Source organism: Ambystoma mexicanum, chromosome 1p, assembly GCF_040938575.1.
Source record: "Ambystoma mexicanum isolate Mex_15411 chromosome 1p, UKY_AmexF1_1, whole genome shotgun sequence".
NCBI classification, from domain to species: domain Eukaryota; kingdom Metazoa; phylum Chordata; class Amphibia; order Caudata; family Ambystomatidae; genus Ambystoma; species Ambystoma mexicanum.
Window position 1 is genome coordinate 816,708,015 of NC_090921.1, and position 23,575 is coordinate 816,731,589.

The 23,575-nt window shown below is 47.6% G+C and overlaps 1 protein-coding gene across 1 annotated transcript in view; it reads left to right on the forward strand.

The window, feature by feature from the left end:
- MTMR11 (myotubularin related protein 11) overlaps positions 1-22,434 on the forward strand; it is a 367,609-nt gene extending 345,175 nt beyond the window's left edge. Inside the window, exons 16-17 of the mRNA XM_069652402.1 lie at positions 4,124-4,402; positions 5,436-22,434. Of these exons, the coding sequence (XP_069508503.1) occupies positions 4,124-4,402; positions 5,436-5,561 (405 nt within the window). The 3' untranslated portion in view covers positions 5,562-22,434. The remainder of the gene's footprint in view (positions 1-4,123; positions 4,403-5,435) is intronic.
- Positions 22,435-23,575: the final 1,141 nt, after the last annotated feature.

Sequence of the window (23,575 nt, forward strand, 5' to 3'; positions counted from 1 at the left end):
TATATAAATGGTTGTAAAAAGTTGTGGAACAAATAAAGGGGTAGTTCACTCAAAAATTTCATTGTTTAAAAAGAAAGTTTCTATGTAAAATTTTGGGGAAAAGCGGCTCAAAGTTTTTAAATTGGGGCATCCATTTTGTGAAAAAAAGCAGCCTCCTCTGTTCATGTTACGTTCTACTCTCGCGTCACTAATCAAGAAAAAGCCCCTTGCTGGGAGCTTTTGCTTACTGCTACCAGAGAGCATAGCTTAACATGAAGCGAGGAGGACCCAGGTGGAGTTTTCATAATTGCTGTGACTTTGTTTTCAAGTTTCCCGAGCATGGGAAACTGAAAACAAAAATTGATGCAATTATGAGTACTCTGCTGGCGTCCAGCGAATTATTCATAATTGCTGCGACTCCCGTTTTAAGCCTCCCGGGCTCACCGCGGCTCAGGGAGCCTGGGAGACTTAAAGCGAAAGGCGCAGCAATTATAGATACAACACTGTTGTATTTATAATTGCCGGTGCTTTCGCTTTGAGTCTCCCGCAGCTCGCGGGAGCACGGGAGACTCAAAACGAAAGGTGCAGCAATTATAAATATAACATCATTGTATTTATAATTGCCAGTACTTTCGCTTTAGTTCTCCCGGGCTTTCCAGGCCCGGGGGAGTTCAGGAGACTTAAAACGAAAGGCACTGCAATTATAAATACCTCGCCGTACACTGATAATGGCCTGCGGCAAGGTTATTATGATTGCCAGGACTTTCACTTTAAGTCTCCTATGCACCCCCGGGCCAGAGGAGCCCGGGAAAGCAGGCAAAAGAAGAAAAAAAACCTCACCTGGAGCACAGGGCAGGGGCTGACAGAATTCTTTGCTCTCTGGCTATAATAAGAAAAAACTGCCAGTAGGGGGCTTTTGCTTTATTATTGCCGCGAGAGCAGAGAGTAGCATAAGCACAGGAGGCTCATTCATTTCCCAAAATGGATGCCTTTAAGTGCTTAAAATTTCTGACTTTGAGCCTCAAAATTTTACATAGGAACCTTCTGTATATATATTTTTGAATATGGCCATCTTTTTAAACAATGCCATTTTTGAGTGAACTACCCCTTTAACAGTAAAAATGAAAGTAGTGGGACTCTGTTCCCATTAGTTCTCACCCACTTCGACTTCTGTGTGGCCCAGGAAATCTTCTCTCCAGTTTCCCTTAATAACAGAATATCAAAGACTGTGACTGGCCTCTCATAGGTCAATCTTGGCATTTCCCTCATGCTGTCTGCGTGAATGCCGAAGCAGACCCAGACTGTAGTTGTCTAGAGTGGAATGCAGGTTATGATTCTTTGTAGTTCTTAGTACTTTGGAAATTAGAGAGTGTGAGCGAGAATTCGCTTCTGGGTTGTTTTTTTTTTAGGGTTAACCAAGTTGGCTGCATTGTGTTTCTGGGATTGATTCCATAAAGCGACGCTGATACAAGAAGAAAAAAGGAGAGATGTTGCGGGTCATCGAAGGCTGCCATGCACTGGTAACAAGGGGCCATAATGTCAGCTTCTGGCAGCCCAAAAAATACATGGTTCCCAAAACGTTGACCGTGGCTTTATGTGCAAACCCTTTGTTTCCTACCTCGGGATGGATATAACTTAGTGGACCAAACTTATACCTCGTCTGCAACACGAGTCAGGCATGTGTACTTATGCTATGACAATGTTCCTCCAATCAACCTTTCATACTGGACAGATCTGAACCCCACATCACACAGTAGAATGTGTCACGTATTAACACATATCACATAGAAGGAAGGTTCACTGGCTCCCAATCCGGGAAATGATTATCTTCAAGACACTCACAATAACTCACAGAAGCCCCTCTGACACTGCACCACCTTACCTGGCAAATACGTTCCATAGAGTGCAATCCACCAGACCAACCAGAACAGCATATGCACACCGTCTGGTCCAACCGAAATTCAAGAGTCAATGCGGGAGGGTCAAGCTTTCCCACAATCGCAACAAAGTACTGGAAATGTTTGCCACCAGCCTTCCGAGCAGAACATACTGGCCCTTCAGGAAAGTGCTAAAAAGGTTGCTCTTCGCTTGAGTTGAAGAGATCCCCCCATAACTATCCCACCCTGCTTTCTATGTGTAACATGTATGCAACAAGGCCTTGATGGCTCAGGGTTGAGCGCGCTTTATACATGGAAAAATAGATAAAATAAATAGGCATTTTTGATGCACAAACCAAACCTGTATGTATGTTGGAAAAAATAAATACCCAACACATAGCTATGCTTTCTCTTGGCGTGGTTGGGAAACTTCGAATCAGCCCGAGGGCTTTGTGGAACATGAGAGCCTCATCCATAAAGTCTCAATTAGCATCCTTCTTCCAGTATGTCCTGATGGCAGATCTGCTCTCAATAAAATCACTTCACAGACTGCTATGCTATTGGGTGTTATGCACGTTCCGTGGGCATGGGCAGGTCTCTTGCTACTCTGGCGGATCAGAAAGCAAGGAGGGCTGGGTTTGGTTTCAGAGGAAAGAGGGAACCTGCAAGAAAGCTTTGCTTTTGTGTTGATGTGTGAAGCTTGCAATTACATGGGTACTGTATGTAGGTCTGTTTCTAGGTGGTTTGTGTTGAGAGCACTTGAGTTATCGACAAGCCTCATGTGCCCTTAGTGTCGGGGTGCATTGGTGGTGACTGTAATGTATACTTTAGTGGAAGGGGTGCATGTTGGGAAAGGTGTTCAGTTGTCTTGTGTGGGTGGCTTAGTTGGAATTGATATTATGTGTTGGGAGGTAGAAGTGGAGCGTGTTACTGTGGCAAGCAGTCAAGAGACCTTGACAGACCACTGAAGCATCCATCGAGTTTGGCTGTGCCCACATTCCGGTAGTGGTGGACCCCTGTAGGATAATTGTAAGGAAAAGACATAAGGCACCCTGGAGAGGCCTGGTGTGCTGTGCAGTGGACCGCGTGATACTGGTACTAAATCACATTGAAGAAAGATGGGGAACAGAGGCGTTGCTATCGGGGGGCGCTAAGGGGGCTATAGCCCCGAGTGTTTTTGGTTGTAGCCCCGGAAAGAAGCTCAGGGGCTACAACCAAAAGGCTAGCTAGCCCAGAGTCCCGACATTAGCGTTGCCCCAGATCTTTCCCAGACCTAGCAACACCCCTGATGGGGAGGACAACCGCAAGCAGCTAGCAGTGGGTACCAAGTCAACAGTGGAAAATCTCTTATCGGGACACCTAGGCGCAGAATTGCAGTGGGGCAAAATTGCAGTGGAGCACCTAGGAGTAAAATAACGACACTGGGATAGATGGGAGCAAAATGATAGTGGGACAGGCTGGAGCACATTGTAGCTGGCATAATCCCAGTGTACCTTCTAGAAGCAGAGCATCAGTAGGACACCTAGGAGCATAATCACAATAGCATAAGGTAGAAAGTGGAACGGTGAACAGGTCTGTGAGAGGCGCAAACTATCAAGAAGACACATCTAGCAAGGCAAAACATGGCATGCAACAGGTGTGACAACACACTAAAGACATAACAAAGCATTAAACGTAATAGCACGACATGAACATGCCTAGCAAGGTGAAACAGCATGATCTCCTGCCTGCGCTGCAATCACTGGCCACTGCAGACACCCCCCAAAATGTTGGTTTATACACAATGAAAACAAGATTTAGGGTTTTGTATTTCTTACCAGAGCCAGATGAAGAAATAAAAAACCTGGGACATACAATATTACCTCATCTCCGGCGCCTGAAACACTTGTGTATGAGCACGATACCAATAAAATATCATCATATCACCATGCCTATTTCCAAGAATGCGGAGTACCTGGAATTTTAAATGATGAAAAGACACGATGCATATGTGGGAACTCTGATACCTATTGATGTTATAACTATTATTTAAAAACAAAAGTTAACCCAGCGCTGTTGGGATGATAGCAGGACATTAATACTGGGATAAACTAAACCGTTTTATAGAAAATGCATGCATTAAAACACTTGTATTACCCAAAGTTTACGGATGTGAAATGTGGAATGGATTGAGATGGCAGGAACAACAATTCTTTGAAACTCTCTGAGGACAGCATTAATGCCATGAATGATGTCTGAGGTAATAAATACATGCCTTTCCTCTCCAGCTGGGCCCCTCTGGCACCTGTACAGTGTACCTGCTCCAGAAAGGGTCTCTGACGTTGCTGACACAGTTTCTGCCTTGGAAGACGTCCTCATCGTACAAGCGAGGCTCCCGCCGGGCCCAGTCCTCTGAAAGTCTGCTGGTGGAGCTGGAGAGGTCGGTCAGGGGGATCAAGCCCACGTTTGCGCTCCCCCACTCGGATGAGATGCTGCATCCCCTGCACACCGGGCCCTGGATCCGGCTCTGGAGAAGGTGCTACCTGCGGGGTAGCCCGGACACTCAGGTAATAAATCATTTAGCTTCAAATGGAGCTTAGGAGACGTAGCCTAGCGGACTAGACATCGTCTACATACGTATAATAGAAAATGAACCATGTGGATGGCTATTGTATGTAGTGTCTCCAAGTGGGACCCTTGCACCAATTTCAGGCAATGCGTCACCAAGCATTACTTTCATAGGAACAGAAATCATTTGCCAAGAATGGCATAGACAATGCCTACATACCCCTCCATAAAAAAATTACATTTCAAATGTATGGATAGAAATATGGTGCCATCCAGAACAGACGAATCTAAAAATATTTCATCAATTGACCCTATCCTGATTAACTGGTTAACACAATAAATATAGATTGACAATCAGTCTTTCTCATCCAATGTGCTAAATTCCTATTGGTCTTGAAATGGGGGCGCATGTTTCTGCCCACAGTATTACTTCCAATAGCCTTCAAGACTTCATTGAGACAGCAACTAATTGGCAAATGATGCAAATGGCTGTGGTTAGGAAGAGTTTAGAATGTATTCATAAATATTACAACATACATGATCCATTGCGCCCATCTTGCACTTCAATGCTGTCATGAGTAGGTAAAACGATGTTCATACATGTGGGCGAGCTTCCGTGCGAGCAATGCTAATTTTGGTCTGGTTCTGCTCCTGGCGTGCCATCAGATTTAATTTTTTTTTACCTCAAAATGATTTCTTAATCCCAATTATTTCAATGTATTTTTTCATTTTTTATTAAAATGCTCTTCTTTACGCCAATATTATTTTTATATTAAACTGCACTCTGTGATGTAGGAATCCACTTTTTATTGACATTTCTTTTCATTGCGCAGGAAAGGAAATGGTGGATAATCAGTTTGCTCCATTAAAGACAACAATGTTCGTTGGTTTTCCCTAAAAACTCACGATTTCTTCTGCACTCTGTCGTGGGCTGGGATCGGGATTTAATTGTATATATGTATATATTTTTCAAAACAATGCTTTATGGCTGTTTCTTTTTAAGACTTATTTCTCCCCTTTTGCTCTTGTTAGGTGAATTCTTACTCCCCCACCATCACCAGCTTGTCGGAGGAACTTCAGCTGCTACAGGAGAGACTGAGTAACCAGCACTCCTGCAAATTCACCAACGGCACTGACCACCAAGCCGGTGGAACGTAGCGGAGAGAGAGATAGGCAGCACCTGGACCACTATCTTGCCTACAGCAGATCAACGAGGCCGGGCATGTGAGCAACTGATCGGCTCTGATTGTGCATCGGGTTTGACTTTGGGAACCTGCAGGGTTTGGTCCCTCTTGCAAGAATGCTTGCTCAGAGTAACAGAGCACTGTAAAACAAGCCAGGATGACCAAACTCACACATTCTTGAAAGTGGACTGTCGAATATAAGATTGCACACTTGCGAGAGACAACACGAACTTGACAGGCCTTCCAGAATCGTGAACCTACAGGTACCACATCACATGGGCTTCCTCAGGAAGCTCTGAATAGGCTATCGCGGTCTCCTGCACTGACCATGAAGTATTACTCCTGCGCGGAGTGCATGTACGCTGCTTGCTGTTGGCTGAGGGTTTGATCTCCGTGTGGTGATCCTCATGATTATGGAGAATGATGTTATTTATGGTACGAGACTCAAAGTCGTAAGGCAGAGATGTCGTCTTCACAGCCCTAACGATTCACGCCTTCTCCTGCTGAACATTTCTCTCCAAAGTGCTTGCTGTTTAAATGGCGGCCATAGGAAGTTGGGTTGCAAAGGGGCCTTCTTTCTGTCTTGGAAGGGGCATTGCCTCTTGCGTGTTGGTCGCTGTTTGTTCTCATGCTTGGCTGCTGACATTCTGGTGCATAGGCTCTGGGGTTCCTTTTTACTACCAGCAGGGCCATTTCCTGGTATTTGCACACGTGGAAACATCAGGTGTAAAAGCGCAGGGAGACTGTGATGAGTAATTATGGGGTATCTGTTTCAGATTTGCAGGAGTCCCTCAAAATGTTTTTTTTTAAAGAGTTCTCAGAAACACTAACACATGTGATCTGTTTTAGAGGTTGTTAACTACGTGGAACTTGGATGAAGGCTTCATTTGATTGTGCCTAACTTCCTGAAAAGCCATTATTGACAAGTTAGGTTATCCTTTTACACTTTGGTGCACGTACGATGGAAAGAATGAACTCCAATCTGAAATGAGGGCCTTGTTATGCACTGGCAACCAGAGAGCGTTATTTTCCTGCATCCCTCTCGTGTCCGGTGCATAGTTTCCCGCTTCACTTGTGTTGTGGTTTTGCTCTTTGTTTCTGTGACTGCTGGACTGGGACCATCCACTGGGTTTTCAATGGAGTAAGCACAAGTCAATGGTGTTATTGATTTTTGAACGATCGGCACTGTCGCAACACTGTGCAGCAACCCAGTGGCCAAAGGTGGGGTTGGGGGTGGGGGCCATTTTATACTTGATGTCATGTGCATGTGTCTTCACCTTTTTCATGCAATTTACAGTGTCCCCGAACATGTTAGTCTATGTCCAACCGCGGAAGTCCATTCGCTCAGACTTTGGGGATCAGAAACCAATCAGCGCCTCCATCCATTTGGGCTTCTTCTCCTCTCCCCAACTAAGCTACCCATGGAGACTCTTGTACTGCAAGACTAGATGGGTAGGCATAATGGCACAAGGAAGATTTGAGAGAGCCAGGCCTTTCTTTCTGCTGGTAGATAGTGTAGCTGAGTTAAGCTTGCAGATCACCAGTGTGAATGCTGGCAAAACCAATTCAGACATTTATCCTATCTTGCTCAATAACATTGATATTGAGCAATGCTTGTTTGGTTGATAATCATGCTTATTTTTTAAGTGTCGAGCTACAATTCGATTTCAGTGTGTGCTGCGAAAATGATCTGTCATACTCCTATTATAGTCTAGTTGACAGCGGCAAAACTGCCCTGGCATTCCTGGACTCCTGCAAACAGGCAATTAACCAAAGAACAATATGCTATTCAATGGGGTGTCAGCAATTTGGGGAAATAAGAATTTTGGTTTTAACCTGCTGCCTATGTGCCGCTTTGCTCTAAAAGTGGTTCATATGAATGAACCTTATTTATCTGATACGGATATGAGTATGTGAAAGACTAGAAGTGGCAGCTACATCCGGGGAAGTACAGGATCTGGTTCTTTACCGGCTGGCCCGTCTCCCCAGAATGTTTTCTCTCGAGCATCACCGGCAGTAAGGAATGCAGAATCTGGGCCCTCTTGGTGAGACCCTGGGAAGCCTCTTGGTCCATTTAGAATAAACTATTGTGGTATTTGGGAGCTGAAGTGCTGTGAGATCCCATGCTATGCCAGTGGCTATACTGGGCCCGGACCCACTCCTCAGATTGCCTCAGCACCTTATTCAATGAGTAATTCCTAGAATAGCTAATGGGGGATCTTCATTCCTTCAAAGCAATCCCAGTTTTTAAAATACCTATATTTTGTAGCCTTTTTCTTCCACTGACCACTAGGATACCTATTCCAGGGACCAACATTTCTATAATGGAACCTCAATCTATTTAGGAAATATAATAAGCCTAAGGACACCATGCCCGTGGCGATGCGGGGAAGCAGGACGCAAATGTTATTTTGTGGCTCAAAAACACCTTAACATGATAATAATGCTTTTCAATTATATAGCACCCACCAGTGTTGGAATTCCCTCTTTCCTGGCACTTAAATCATAAGCATAACCATTGCCTTACTCAACGGCACTATTTCCTTTGCCCTCATAAGAATGAGAAGCTGAATGAGGCCCGCCAGGATTTGAAGCTGTGATGTGCAGCGTGCATTTAACCTCTTACCGGCTTTTCAAGACATGTCTAACACTAAAGCGGTTCTTTTTTCCTACTCTTGGCTCTTGAGCTGATGTTCCAATGTTCCCTGGCCGAATGTCTTCCAATATGAGCCGGAGCGACTGGATCCAATGACACGCCAATCCTGTCTCAGGCCAGTTCCATTGCCGGCTAAAGGATAACTAACCCTAGTAGTCAACTAGTAGCCAACTCTGAACCGTACATATTTTACCACAAGTGCTTGTGTTTTCTGGAGCGTGGTCATGGGTGTCACCGGGATTCTTGTGTGCACACACGTAGGCAACTTTCTTTTACTGCACCTTTTACCACGCGTGCAGTGGTGTATAAAAGAACCGACTTAAGAGGAAGAGATTGGGCTGTGTAAAGCATGGCATTGCATGCATCGCCGCAAGGCCTAGTCTGCTTTGTTCACTCTGTGAAGGCTTAGGGAAGGATCTTCGGTCTGAAGATTTTGCAAAAAAAACAAAGCGGCAGGAGATTCACCACTTTGCTTCCATGCTATTTCCTTTTCAATGTGTCTGACATTGGCACATTCCGATCCTGCTGCTTTAAGAAAGGGGTGTGGGTTCACCAGTCCTCCATCTCCAGACTTCTCTGATCGGAATTGGTAGGGAAAGGCTGAGGAGACGGTGAAAACTAAACTAGACAGGAGCTGTCCTGCAAAGTCAGAGGGAGTTCTTGAGTAAGGATCATTGGGCAGGCTCTGGACACATGTGTCATTGCATTGACGTCTGTCAGCGACCTAGGCTCCAGGGTGGACTTTGGCTGGTTATCCAGAGGAGGGTGGTTCTTAGTGGGAGATATGAAAGAGCACATATCCCGGAGGCTGGCCTGATTGCACGGGCTTGTTGTGTCCAGGTGCATTAGGTTTATGGTTCTCTTCTTAGTGCCTTCAGTCTTCGCCTGAAGTGATTGGCTCTCCTTACCGTCACATTTCATGCTTCTTTGGCAAATGATACCCTACGCTTATGAAAAGGGAAGCCGTCAACAGGTGGCATCTCCCAGTTTGGTTGTCTGGGCTGGGTAACTCCTCCCCTACCACTATTTAAACCAAAAGGAACCTCCCAAACATTGCACAGAAAAGTGTGTTCAACAGTTGTATGTTTCAGGTTTACTCCCTGTAGGCAGTTCAGTCATGTCTGGAATCAGAATGCCATCCTGGTGTTAAACATGTGCTCATGGCATGCTCTACCATGACGTAAGAATCCTCCTAAACAGAGTGTGACTAAACCATGTTTGATTTACATTTTCCATAGCAGCAGACGAGCATCAGCTCTCTAGCAATGCAAAACGCCATAGTTTTAGCACATTATAGTATTATTCCTGGAGGGGATAGAAAGTGCATGGCTAGACAACAGATCGCCGGTCAGATAGCACAACGAGTAGAGCGCTCGCTTTGACATCCGAGCAGAGCCTGGACGCAGGTTCGAATCCCTGCAGAGCCGAACTCAGCCTTTCATCCTTCTGAGGTCGATAAATGAGCACCACACACCGTGGGTAATAATAAGCAGCGCTCAGTTGCCTGAGGATTCGCCGCACTGTATAAACGCTAAATTATTATTATTATTAGACAGAGCCGAACTTTCTATTCAAGTCCGGCCAACACATGGAGCCGACAGTCTATAATTGTCAGTGCCTGATTTGCATAATATAGCCATCCCCCCAAAAAATAAACTCATTAGCAAGTGTTATATTTATTCCAGAACGTTGCCAGATGTATCTTGATGGAAGCGTGTTCCTGTCCTTCCTAAAGGTATCTTCTGGTAAATGTAGGGCATGTAGTCACTTGGACAAGCCTTGGTGCTGGGGGAGACCACTAGGGGGGTAGTACTAATGCCTATTACATTACATGGCATTATATAATTATTTAAGTGTTGAGAGAAAATGAGTTTCTGCATGGCAAATGCTGGCCAGCCTGGAGTAGGCTTGGGCTGTCGGGGTATTAGACGCATGTCTTTCAGGCAATGACCCTGCACGCCTCGCAGACCGCAAGCGCTGAGGGAATGAAGATGCAGTGAGGCCGCCATGCTCTTTGCTCACAATGGGGAGATGTGCATTCTGTACGGTAGCACCTGGAGCATGGAATGCCTGCCTCCAGATGTGAGAACTAGGGGATCCCTCCAAGCCCCCAAGAGTAATCTGAAGACACACCTTCTCATTGGACGCTGGGCTTCTCTTTGGGGTTCCACGGTCCATATATGACTTTTGCTGTCTACTTAGGTATAGGCCTGTCTGTCTGAGGTTTTTATGTTCGTACCCTGTACTGGATCAGCGCCCTTACGCCTTCGAGCCCCCCAGCGCTTTAAAAATGTATTGAATTCAATTAAATGTAACAATTAAATTAGCGAGGAGGCGAGTGTCGAGCAAACACCACGATGCCTGGAGGGGTTGGCACATAATCCTGTCCTGGGAACAGATATCCTTATTAATAATGGAAGGTCCTTTACATGTGATCCTTTGGGAGGTGGTGGTGAACAGCCGGGGAAGGCCTTGTGTCACGTGATGTCACTTTGCAAGTCACACAGAAGGTCTGACACATAAAGTGTGTCTGCTGCAACACAGCTATGTGCGTGGAAAGGGGGCGTACAGGCATCCGCCTACCCAGTTGGCACCCTCCCTGCTGTGAGAGCATCCTGTCTCCTTGCACAATAGCCACCCCTAAACCACTACCGCTCCACGCACACCTACCAATTGAATAGAAAATTGGGCCTTAAAGGTGAGCCTGGCGTTTTTCCAGGCATATCAATACATTTGGGAACTCGTTTTCTGCACGTGCATTGAATGCAATTTTTTGTGGAAGCGTTAGAAATATTCTTAAGTGCCACTAATTAAATGACACCCCATTCCCTAACAGAGATCAGTATCCCTGCGTGATGACATCACAGGCGTGTTTCTCAGTGGATCTGAAACAGGCCCTCACATTTCTCTTTAAAGCATCTGCCTCAAAGAGAAATAGCTGCCCGCTTAAACATTCATGAAAACCTACTTGCAGTTCTGTAAGGCCGTCTCAGCAGCATGTGGGTCTATACAGAACCCCATATAAAGGATAAAGAAAACATTCCACAAGCTACTAGCCCGCGGCGCCTCGCTCCTGATGACGCCATCATTTCCTGAAGCAGTACTGGTAGCGGCTCATCACTTCGCCACAGCATGCCTTCTGGTGGCGCGGTTGTATTTCTATTTTCAAATAAAGCCGTTTTGGCTTACTGCACAAAAACCCAGACTCATTTAAAAGCGGAAAAGGTCGCTTTAATGTGACAGGCTAAATAGCTATTTGAACAATCAATTAAATAACTTAAACATTTTTCCATTTTCCCCCCAACAATTAAATAATTAAATAACCAATTTCCTCCCTAATGATCCCTTGGATCCTACCGTATCCTTGCCCCTTTTCCAGGCGTCCCGCTTTCTCCCCAGGGGCCATGCCCCTTCCAGGCTCAATACCTGATCCCCTGGGGTGACCTGCTTGTGCAAACAGCGCCACCCCCTCCTTTCCCGTGTCATTCCCCCATTGTGCTTCCCTCCCCCCACATCAAAAGGGGCTATGCCCCCGGCGCCCCGACCCACTTCAACCCCGTTAAACTCCCCTCTACACCAAACTCCCCCTTCCTGTGACCTGCAGCCAGCCTGACCTGCCACATCAGCAACAATATTACACACACCTTTCACGATGCCCTGACCTGTCACACAAAACTACCATCCCTACCCTCCTAACAGACCTCCAAAACCATAAACCCCCCCGCACAATCCCCTGAAAAACGCCCCCCCCTATTCCATAACTGACACCCTAAACAAAATGAAGGGGTGGGAGGGCGGTACAATCGTCAAGTCCTAACCGTCGCCTGCCTCCCGAACCTTCCCTGAGCCCTTAAATACCCCCGGAGGGGCGCTCTGCACCCCCACGGCCACTCGCTGGCCGTGTGCAGCGCCAAAAAACTCCCCGGGGGGAAACGCTTTGCGTTCCCCCCGGGGCCCCCTTTTGGCTTACTGCACAAAAACCCAGACTCATTTAAAAGTGGAAAAGGCTGCTTTAATGTGACAGGCCAAAGCTTACAATCAAAACGCTTAACTGGCTCCATGGCCTAACAAGCTAAATAGCTATTTGAAAAATCAATTAAATAACTTAAACATTTTTCCATTTTCCCCCCAACAATTAAATAATTAAATAACCAATTTCCTCCCTAATGATCCCTTGGATCCTACCGTATCCTTGCCCCTTTTCCAGGCGTCCCGCTTTCTCCCCAGGGGCCATGCCCCTCCAGGCTCAATACCTGATCCCCCGGGGTGACCTGCTTGTGCAAACAGCGCCACCCCCTCCTTTCCCGTGTCATTCCCCCATTGTGCTTCCCTCCCCCCACATCAAAAGGGGCCATGCCCCCGGCACCAGAAAAACCCTCCCCCGAGGAGTTCTTTCTGCCCCAACCCCCACCCCCGTTTTCTACCTCAAACTTTTCACCCAGTCTCCCAGCCAAGAACCCAAGTCCGCCAGGTAGTGACTATTCCCATACATGGACAGGTGTACCCCATCCTCTCTAAAGATAAGAAACCCCTCATATGTTATTTCTTTATGGTCCATGACCCTCACCGCCACTGACGCACAAAATTTCTCCATTTCCCTGTTTATCCCCTTCCTGGCCCGCTCTATTGCTCCCTCATTTCTTGCTCCCCTCCACACTCTTCTCGGCAACAACTTAGTTCACACCACCACCGCTTGAGGCCACATATCCCTAATCCACCCTAAGTCCCTCTTCATTTTTCTCAGCAGAGCCACCCCCGTATCCCTAACCAGGTCATTCTCCCCAGCATGCAGCATCACCACCCGAGGAACTCCATAGCGTTCCTTCATTCCTGCCAATATGGGCAGCAGCTGATCCCACCGCAGGCCCCCCAAACCGTGCCACCTGACCACCACCTCCTTATAACTGCACCCCAATTGCCTTCCAAACACCCTTTTCTCCGCCTCTTTGCCAGCCCACTTCACAATTGAATGTCCAACAATCCAAACTTGCGCCAACTCCCCCTTCCTTTGCGCAGCATCTGAAACAGAAATTACAACAAATTACTGACAAGTCAACTTATTACAAAACAACACAACTTGCCCACCAGGTCCTCCACCATCTTTCTTCAACAATCCCCTTTCCCAAAATCCCTAACGTAACCCTTGTATTTTCCCGACCTCCAACGCCCCAAGCTTTTCACCTTTTCTTCCGAAAAACCCAGTCTGCTACCCTCAGATGCTGCGCCCATCCGAAAAGAATGAATCCCAAACTCCTCCCCTTTTTCTCCTACCCTGCCCAACGCCTTACGCAATACCCCCAGCACCTGTGCTGCTGTAACCGGCGATCCATCCAAATGCTGGAAAACCAAACCTGAGTTAACCCCACAGTGCTCCTTCCATACCTTACCCGTCTGAACTGGGCATAGAGCCTCGCTCCCTCGACCCAGCAGGACCCAGGAGCCCCTTCCCTTCTGATCCGTCTTGGACCTTTTAATCTTGATGTCTAAACCTTCCTCTGTAATTTGCACATCTTCCCACTGCAGCCCCCCTAACCCCCCTTGTCCCCCGACTAACTCAGAAACCCTGAAGGCCCCAAAAAATAACCATGTAAAACAAGCCGCAAACAGTTCCCCTTCCCATACCGACCAGCAAACTCCCCCCAAAACCTCAATCAACCTCTGCAGCAATTCAGCCGATATCGGCCTCCTCTTATCCTTATCCCTCTTACTCTCCCTTGCCCATCCTTCCAACATCCTACTCGCCATCTCCCCCCCACTTGGTTGAAAACCCCAAAACCATTTTCGTAAAAGGAAATCCCCGCTAGCTTTCCTGTTATCGTTGCCCTTGACCAGCCCCTGTCCATGCACCTCAGCAGGAAATTAATAACATTGTCCCTCCTCCGTTCTTCCGCATCCCATCTACCCCTCCAACTACAAGCTCCTCCTCTAATAAAATCCTCCCAGGCCCTCCTGTATGACTTCTTAGATGCCGCGGCCAATGAACCCTCCACCAGTGCAAGCGCTCTCAGCTTCCTATCTTCCACAGCTCCTCCGGAATCTGCTGCCCCTCCTGATCTGCCTCTGGAGCCAATCCACGGAATCTCTGCCATTGAAAACGAGATAATGCATCAGCGATGCCATTATCCTTCCCTGGCACATGTGTTGCCTTAAACACCACATTCCATTCCATGCAACGCAGGACAAATTCTCTCATCAACCTTGCCACCCTCTGATCCCTCGCTGACTGCCTGTTCACCACATGGACCACGCATTCGTTGTCTACATTGAAATTCACCTTCTTATTTCGCAACTCCTTCCCCCACAACTCCAATGCTACTAGTAATGGAAAAAATTCAAAAAATGCTATGCTCCTCCCTTCCTTCAACCATCTCTCTGGCCACTTTTCGGCACACCATTTTCCCCCCCAAAACACTCCAAAACCACCGGCCCTCGCTGCATCCGAGAGAATCTGAACTTCCCATGTCACTGGGTCTCCCTGCAACCACATTGACGTTCCATTGAAACTCTCCAAAAAGCGCAACCAAATCCTGCAATCCTCCCTCACTGCCCCCGATACTCTTATCCGGTGATGTGGGCACTTCGCTCCCGCCATGGCCCTTGCCATGTTCCTGCAAAACGTCCTCCCCGGGGCCACCACCTTACATGCAAAATACAGATGCCCAACCAACCTCTGCATCTCCACCAACATCATTTTCTTGGCCCCCACCGCTTTTTCCAGCAGTACCACCAATTTGCTCACCTTGTCGTGCGGCAAGCGTGAGGTCATGGCCACTGAATCCAACTCAATTCCCAGAAATGTTAACACCACTGCCGGCCCCTCCGTTTTGTCTTTGGCTAATGGTACCCCCAGCTCCTCCATCAAGTCTTGAAACAACTTTAGCATTCCTTTGCAATCCTCCTCCCTTTTTGCCCCGCTAATGAACAGAAAGTCATCCAAATAGTGCAACACACTCTCCCACCCTGAGCTGAATGAGAAGACCCACTGTAGAAAAGAGCTAAATCGTTCAAACAACGCACAGGAAATTGCGCACCCCATAGGCAATGCTTTGTCTATGTAAATACGATCCTCAAACTGCAAACCTAACAACCAAAAATCCTCTGGGTGCACTGGCAATAATCTAAACGCCGCCTTGATATCGCACTTGGCCATGAAGGCCCCTCGCCCTTCCTTCCTTATTAGCTCAACTGCCTGGTCTACACTCGCATACACAACCCCACATTCTTCCGGGGCAATAAAATCATTAACTGACATACCCTTCGGCCATGACAAATGATGAATCAGTCTGAACTCCCCCGGGCTTTCTTGGGCACCACCCCCAGTGGAGATATCACTAAATCACCCGGTACGTCATCAAATGGACCCACTATCCTTCCAGCCGCTATTTCCTTGCTCAATTTTTGCCTTACCACCTCCGCATTTTCTCTCGCCGACTTCACATTTTCCGCCCACCGCCGTACCCTTGGACCCTGGTAACCTAATCTGAACCCCTGCCCGAACCCCTCACTCAAAATCTTAGCCCCCTCCCTATCCAGATAAAATTGCAACCATTTTTCCAACACCCCCACTTTAATTGGAGTAAAAGCTTTTCCCCCCAACCCCTTTTCCTGCACCTCTCCCCCTCCCCCGTCTCCTTGTTGGAAACACTGCGTGAGAGGGTGTTTTCCCCCGCACTTACTACACTCGTGCTTGAACCTGCACATGGTTCTTGCGCAGCTATCCTTATTGTACCCCCAGCACGCTGCTGAGGACTGGCCCCTGCCTCCTCCCCCCGCCCCCTCATGGGTGGGGCGACCAAGAAAGGGCCGGAAAGGCACTGGCAGCCCACTCGCCATATGTAATGTCGGGGCAGGCCTCGTTGGGGCCATCCATTGCAGCCAAAGATCCATATCAATCTCCCCCCAGACCGCCTGATTGTCCTCTGCCATTCTCGCTCTAAATTCCTCATCATACCTTACCCATGCAAAGCCCCCAAAGCTCGTAAAAGCCTTCCTTATTACGTCCATATATTTAAGCAGGGCCACGCAACGCTCCGGGAATTTTTCGCAATACACACTGGCATAAATGATAAACGCCGACGTCCAATTCTCAATGGTCACCGGGACCCTCGGGCGTGAAGCCAGTTCCCTCTCTTCCTCCTTAGACCCCTCTTTCGCTCTCACCTCCCTATGTAGCAATTTGAAGACATCCACAAATTCACCTGCATGTATCTTCTCCCTGGTCGCCGCCATCAAATGTGCCCCCAATGGTTTTGTTATCCCCATGTATGGCAATTTCTTCTCCTTTCCTTTTACTTCCACCTCTTTATCTTTACCCACCTGCACCTCGAGCCCCAATGGCTCCACCACTTTGTCCGTTTGGACCTCCACTGAGCAAATGTTCTTCTCAACCCCTTCGGCTCCAATGGCCTGCACCCCAACCTCCTTCCTCACACCTTGAAAACCACCCCGGTCATCCCCCAACCACCTATTCGTAACCCCTCTCTGCCATGCAGATGACCATTCCCTTTCCCGCTCACCTCTTTCCACGCCTGCCACCTGCGGCCTGGCATCCACACCGGTGCTCCTCCTCTCCATTCTTAGAGGGCTCCTGCTGCAGGGACAAAACATGTCAGCGCAATCACCCAGCCAATAATTCCCTTGACCCCTTTCACCCCGACCACCCTGCACTTCCCTTTCCCTATTCCACCTTGAACTTCTTCTCTCCTCCCCCCTTTCCCTTTCCGCCCTGTAATCTTCCAATTCCCATTGCCCCACATATTCCTCCCATCCAACTTCATCACCCCTTAAATACCGTTGCGGATGCGAGCTCATGCCCGAGTTCAGTTGATGATCTTCCTGCGAGCCCGGGGCGTCCGCCCCGCCACTCCTTTGACGTCTTCTCGGCGGGGTTGTGGAAACCCCTGCCTGGTCCTCTTCTCTCGGGCGAGGCGTTCCGACCTCCACCCTGGAATCCTCATTGCTATGGGCTGTGCAGCGCCCTCTAGGCTCTCCTTGCATTGACCGAGGAGGGGCCGTACTGAAACCCTCAACCTCCACCTGGCCAGCGGGAGCTGCGCAGCGCCCTCCGCCCTCACTCCTATTACCCGAGGGGGCCGTTCCGCACCCCACTCCCACTTCCTCCAATGACGGTGACCTCTCCCCCCTTCTCCCACCTGCACTCTTCTGCAGGTATTTACCCCCTCTTCCCCATTACCCCCCTCTGCATCCCATCACCAACTCCACTCTGATTCCCTTGCGCCCCCTCCATCTGCAAATTCCCATCTTCCCCAGCCCCCTGACACGCTCCCTCCCTCCATGGCTGTCCACCCGATATCATTTCTCCCCCCGCCGCCCTCCTATCTATCTCCCTCCTCAACCTCCTACCCCTAGATTCCCAAACCTCCCCTTTTCCCGCCGATGGGGTGCAAGCCACCACTGCCGCGAGGGCCCCATCTGCCGCTGCTCTACGCTGCGGCCTACCCTCCCTTATCTCCCCCTCCCTAGTGACCTCCCCCACCGCCCCCTCTAACTGGGCCCTGGACGCCATACTAATAATTTCCAACGCCTCCCTAAGAGCCTTGGCATCAACCAACCCCTTCCTGTTGGCTCCCTGGCCCACCATCGTGGACTACTAATAAATTGGTTGTGCACCACAATTATATATATATATACCCCCTGAAAAATGACCTAGCAAACCTAAGCCCCCGAGCCGAAACTACCCGTGGAAATCTTCAAAAATTGAAACTGATAACTTTTAACTAAAATTTTTTTTTTTTTTTTTTTTTTTAAATTTTTGCCCCACTAAATACCTCCAAAATACTGCCCTATCCCTTGTAGCCCCTGCCCAGGCAACTAAGTGCCACCAGCTAAAGAAAAAATCCCACCAAAAATCAACCTAACCAATATCAGGGACTATTTTCTTCCCTGTCACACTGCCCCCTGGCGGCTAATGAGCACCACCGCACCTCAGGCCCACAAATGGATGAGGCCCCTTTAAATGGGAGCGCTCTGCCCCCTCTGTCCCTCGACGGACACCGCACTCACCGTTCCCCTCTCCCCGATGACACAACACGGGACCTCGAATCCCGTATAACAGAAAATGCGTTGTCCCCCACCCGCTCCCGTGCGGATGCCGTTCGTGGCAGCCCGATGCTTCACCACACCGCGCCCCCCGCCGGCGAGCGAACGGAGCACGGATGCTCTTGAACAAACTTCCCCTGCACGCCCACGGCAACCCGCGCCCTCGATCCGACAAAAACCCCTCTACCACGACGCGGAACCGGGGCTACGGTAAGTAGCGGGGGGTGTCTTATTTACGGCACCCCCAAAATAACCCTTCCCAAACTGGATATAACTCTGCTATTCCTACTATTATTATTATTATTATTATTTTTTTTTTTTAACTAACAAAGCTACCTGACCGCCCACTATACTACCACTATCCTAACAATCCCCCACCTCACCTGCCCTACCCCGCACACTCCTAGGCCCAGCTACACAGGGAAGGCTCGGGAGCAGGCTACCAGGACAATTGCCAAGTCCTAACCGTCGCCTGCCTCCCGAACCTTCCCTGAGCCCTTAAATACCCCCGTAGGGGCGCTCTGCACCCCCACGGCCACTCGCTGGCCGTGTGCAGCGCCAAAAAACTCCCCGGGGGGAAACGCTTCGCGTTCCCCCAGGGTCCCCCCTTGTCATAAACTTGCAGTCGCTGAGCAAATATACATGCCATTGGTAAAAACAGTGTGAGCCCCACCCCAGGCATGTGGGAAGTCCCCCCACGCACCTGTTAACACTGACACAGATCTGCAGCATTGAGGTGCTGCTAGTATCTAGCACAATGTTACTCATGGCATCACCATCAGAAGGATGAACAGCTGAGGCGCAAACCTGCAGCCTGCATGCGGCACACACGTGTTTGCACAGGTGTTCCCCAGGATCCGCCCGAGTATTTATTCCTCAGCCTTTGGAAGGAGCAGTTCCACTGCTGTCATGGGGTCAGGCTCATGTATATGTTGCCCAAGAATGTACAGTGTCACTTTTTATTTTGGCATTTTGTACAGCGGCTGTATACATGTTCCTTCACTTCTGATAACTGTTGAAATGGTGGGATAGTTGTCAGTGTTTTCCTTGCTGGCATAACAGAGAATGGTACCTGGTCATTGTTCTGGTACAAAAGCAGTGTGCCCGCCGATGAGCCGCTGCTCTGATTTGCTGACCACGATTGGACAACCTCCTAAAAGTAGTTTACGTTGCTTTGCAGTTCAATGCTGTTTGATGGGAGAAAAGGGGAGGCGGAAATGGACAATATGATAGTCACTGCAAACACATTTGCACGAGTGGCGTCATTATAGGGGGCGGGGGGGCCGGGGCCCCCCCTGCGAAACCCTGTGCCCCCCCTACCTAAGACGAGCAGTGACCATGTTCTCCCCCTACTTTTGTCTGTGCCCCCCTACTTTTGTCTTTGGCTCCCTCTGTGCCCCTCCTAAATTTGATTCCTGGCGACGCCACTGATTTGCACTGCAATGAAATGATCACCTCAGCTCTGTACGTGAAGTGTATAAAAAGAAAAGAAAGACTCAGGTCAAGGCGGACCATTTCCATTTGGGGGAGATCAATGAGTCCAGGTGTCCTTTTCAGAGCACTTTCCCCGCGCCTGGTCCGTGACCGGGTAGATCAAGGACAGTGGAGAAAGCGCCTCAAATCTGCCACTGTGCGCATCGTATCCCACTGTCTATTGGGATGCGCTTAGATCAAGGACAGTGGAGAAAGCGCCTCAAATCTGCCACCCTGCGCATCGTATCCCACTGTCTATCGGGATGCGCTTGGTTCGGCCACTGAAATGAGAGAAAGTGTACCACGTGGCGTGATTTTGTCAGCCTGTTGGGAGGAAGACAGCAGAAACTGAAGCACATTTTTAGACAAGAAAAACTGAAATCAAAGTTAATACTTCAACATTACTTCTTGTAATGCTGCCCATGCAAGCATCGCTCAAAGCACACGCACATAGGATCACATATCCAGAGTCGACAGACATGCACATTTGCCTTTGAATTCTTATTGTATCATTTCTGCATGTTTGTGAGTAGCATATGCAGCCATAATTCATGACCACATGTTGGCATAACCTATACATTCAACCTGCACCTCTTATATATGTGACTCGGCTTCCACAGAGTTGCTGTTACTGTCCCCCACTAATGTGCACAGCGTTAACACACACACGCATGAGTCTTGAATTGTTGCCCCGCTGTAAGGCCTGCTTAGGGTTTTCAGTGAGTCTGGACAGGACCAAATCGCATCTCTTTAGCTCGCATTAAGATCTGTCGCTATCAGGTAATGATGTCCCCATACATAATGTCGCCGGGAAAAGCCATTGACGATGTTATATATGGTGACATTATGTATGGGGACGGGTTGCGGGGATGTCCCCTGCACCCCGTGTAAAAAAAAAGAACAAATCAGGGGTTTCCATCGCATGTTCAATGTAATGTCTCCACAAAAAACAGGGACTTTTTTGTCAGGAGACATTTTTGTGGGGACATTATTACATGGAACTAATCTGTCCTTGTTGTCATCAGTTTTCCAAGAGTACCAATTAATGTTCTATCATAAAAGTATACTTCATTTTTGATTGTATGTTTCTTTGTCAGGTGGAACCACACAGAGCCAATCACAGAATTCGTTTTTCTTACAGTAATGATTTGTGAGGAATGTCAATGTTTCCATGTGATTTCGTCGTGTAGATTTGCTTGTGGCCAAATCCATCCATTTTTATTTTCTTGTGAACCATTTTGCTGCATAAATATAAGAGGGGAGACCCCCCACGCAACCCTCCCTTGTCCCCCATCTTATTTATGACCCTTACTCACCCCACCACATAAATTTGCGGCGCAATACGGCCGTAAAATGTGATGAATTTGGCTGTGAGCAAATCTACCACAATGAAACCTCCCGTTACCATGTCAAGCATGTTTAAGAAATCTATTTTGAGCTATCGCTGGGTCTTCCTGTGCACTGAAAATGAAGAATGCTCTTTTCACCTGCACACCACCAACGTCAACATGTATGTGCGCCATGGATGTGTGCATCTTAGTTGTATACACATAAATGGGCTGTGCCGCTCCTGTCTCCATCTCAAAATCATCCTCCCAAACCCGAGCAGTCTGACTAGAGATGTCCTTATTTGGGCCTTTTTTTTGGAAACCAATGTGCTATGTAAGGAGAGTGAACAAATACAGAGCTCTTTATACACTACTTCGAAAATGGGAGGTTATTGAATATCACCCTGTGCAACCTTTGGTTTGCCAGATCTTTGGGACTACAATCCCTATCAGCCCCAGCCAGCATAGTCAATGGTAAGAGATCATGGGATTGGTAGTTCAGAGCATCTGGAGAGCGCAGGTTGCAGACCTGTTCTAGACAATCCTAGGATTTCTCTAGAAAGGTGAGATTTTTTGTTAAAATAAACTTTATGAACAATAATTTGAGGATCGCATTGTGAACATGAGACTCACATTTAGATGTAGAATAAATAACTAGGGAGTATGGACCATAACCGATTAAAGAACAGCAGAGCTACCAAGTGCCTTCCCTAAATTGCCCATCTAGCGCTCTCTTTTCACTTCAAGCTTTTTTTTTTTTAAAGCAATTCCATATCACCTGCTGTCAGGTTTTCGTAAATTAAATGTTAGCACCAATATCGCATTTAGGAAAAAAGTGAAGAATGATTAAGACCAGGCATTCACTTTATCCAAATATGTTTTAAATGACTGGGCCTGTGCACCAGGCATTTCCTACTTGTGACCTTATCATCATGGAAGGCTTCTCTTGGGGGTATTGCTCTTCAGTGGTAAACAAAATAGTGGTTTGAACGGATCTGCTTTGATGGCTGGTTTAGTTTAAGGCACCGTTCAAAACACAAAGCCCTTATTTTCGATAATAAAACTAAAACATCCTCAAATTGCTTCCTTTTCACTGCATGGAATTGATCTATTTTTCTGATGTCTTTCCCCAGTGAAAGTGTTTTGGGAAAGTGACATGGAGCCATGCACATGTGGAGGTGTCGCGGATGAATGATATGCTGATTACGCTGATGTAATATGATGCACATTTTGGAATATAGTATTTTCTTTTTTCTTCTTCTGATTTGTATATTTGACAGACATTGTCTCTATTTTTAAAATGAATGACATTAAAACACAGTATTTGTTAATCCAGGGAATGTGTTATTTTTAAGCTTAATGCTTTGAGTTTGTGAATTCGGAAACAGTAATGCAATGATGGAGGCAGTGTGAATATATTGCATATACATATGTCTCCCCGTTGTGAATATGAGGAGCAATACTGACATATTTAATATGGGTGAGAATAGGGAGAGCATTCTAAGTGTCCAGATCTCCCCAATAGAGTGGCACTTGAACGCATAACTGTCCCTAAAGTAATAACCACTGGCATCTCAGAAGATAGCAACATAGGGCCATTTTCATGGAATTATTTGCGCGGAAAATAGGGTACTTGCGCGGCAATCCGCATTTGTCGATTCATGGAATGGAATGCGCAGCAATTTTTCAAGACTTGTCTGGAGTTTGCAGTGGCTCGGCACGTCTCTACGAGTGGAGGAATGCCTTGCGCGAGACTCCAAGAAGAGTATGGGCTGGGCCTACGCAGCGACCAAAATAGGGAGCGGAACATGCCGAATGAGGAATAACACGTGTAAATGGGGGTGTGTTGATGGGTGGTGCACAGTGAAGCAATCGCACGCCCATACCACAGCAAATATAAACGTATTCATGTATTCGAACTCTGAACGTCGGGTCGCGAAAAAGCTTGCGCAAATCCTGGTACACTTCTGCCAGGCGTACACATCAATGCGCTTCGTAACAAATGCGTATAAAGCCTAAGGAACAGCAGAGCTACCAAGTGCCTTCCCTAAATTGCCCATCTATCGCTCTCTTTTCGCTTCAAGCTTTTTTTAAAAGCAATTCCATATCACCCGCTGCCAGGTTTTCGTAAATGAAAGGTGAGCACCAATAGCGCATCTAGGAAAAAAGTGAAGAAATGATTAAGACCAGGCATTCACTTTATCGAAATATGTTGTAAATGACTAGGCCTGTGCACCAGGCATTGCCTCCTTGTGGCCTTATCATCAGGGAAGGCTTCTCTTGCGGGTATTGCTCTTCAGTGGTAAACACAATAGTGGTTTGAACAAATCGGCTTTGATGACTGGTTTAGTTTAAGGCACCACTCAAAACACAAAGCCCTTTTTTGCCATAATTAAACTAAACAGTTTTTTTTCTGTGCCTTGACATTAACAAAATAGTCAATTATACATGTGTACTATACATCATGCAATG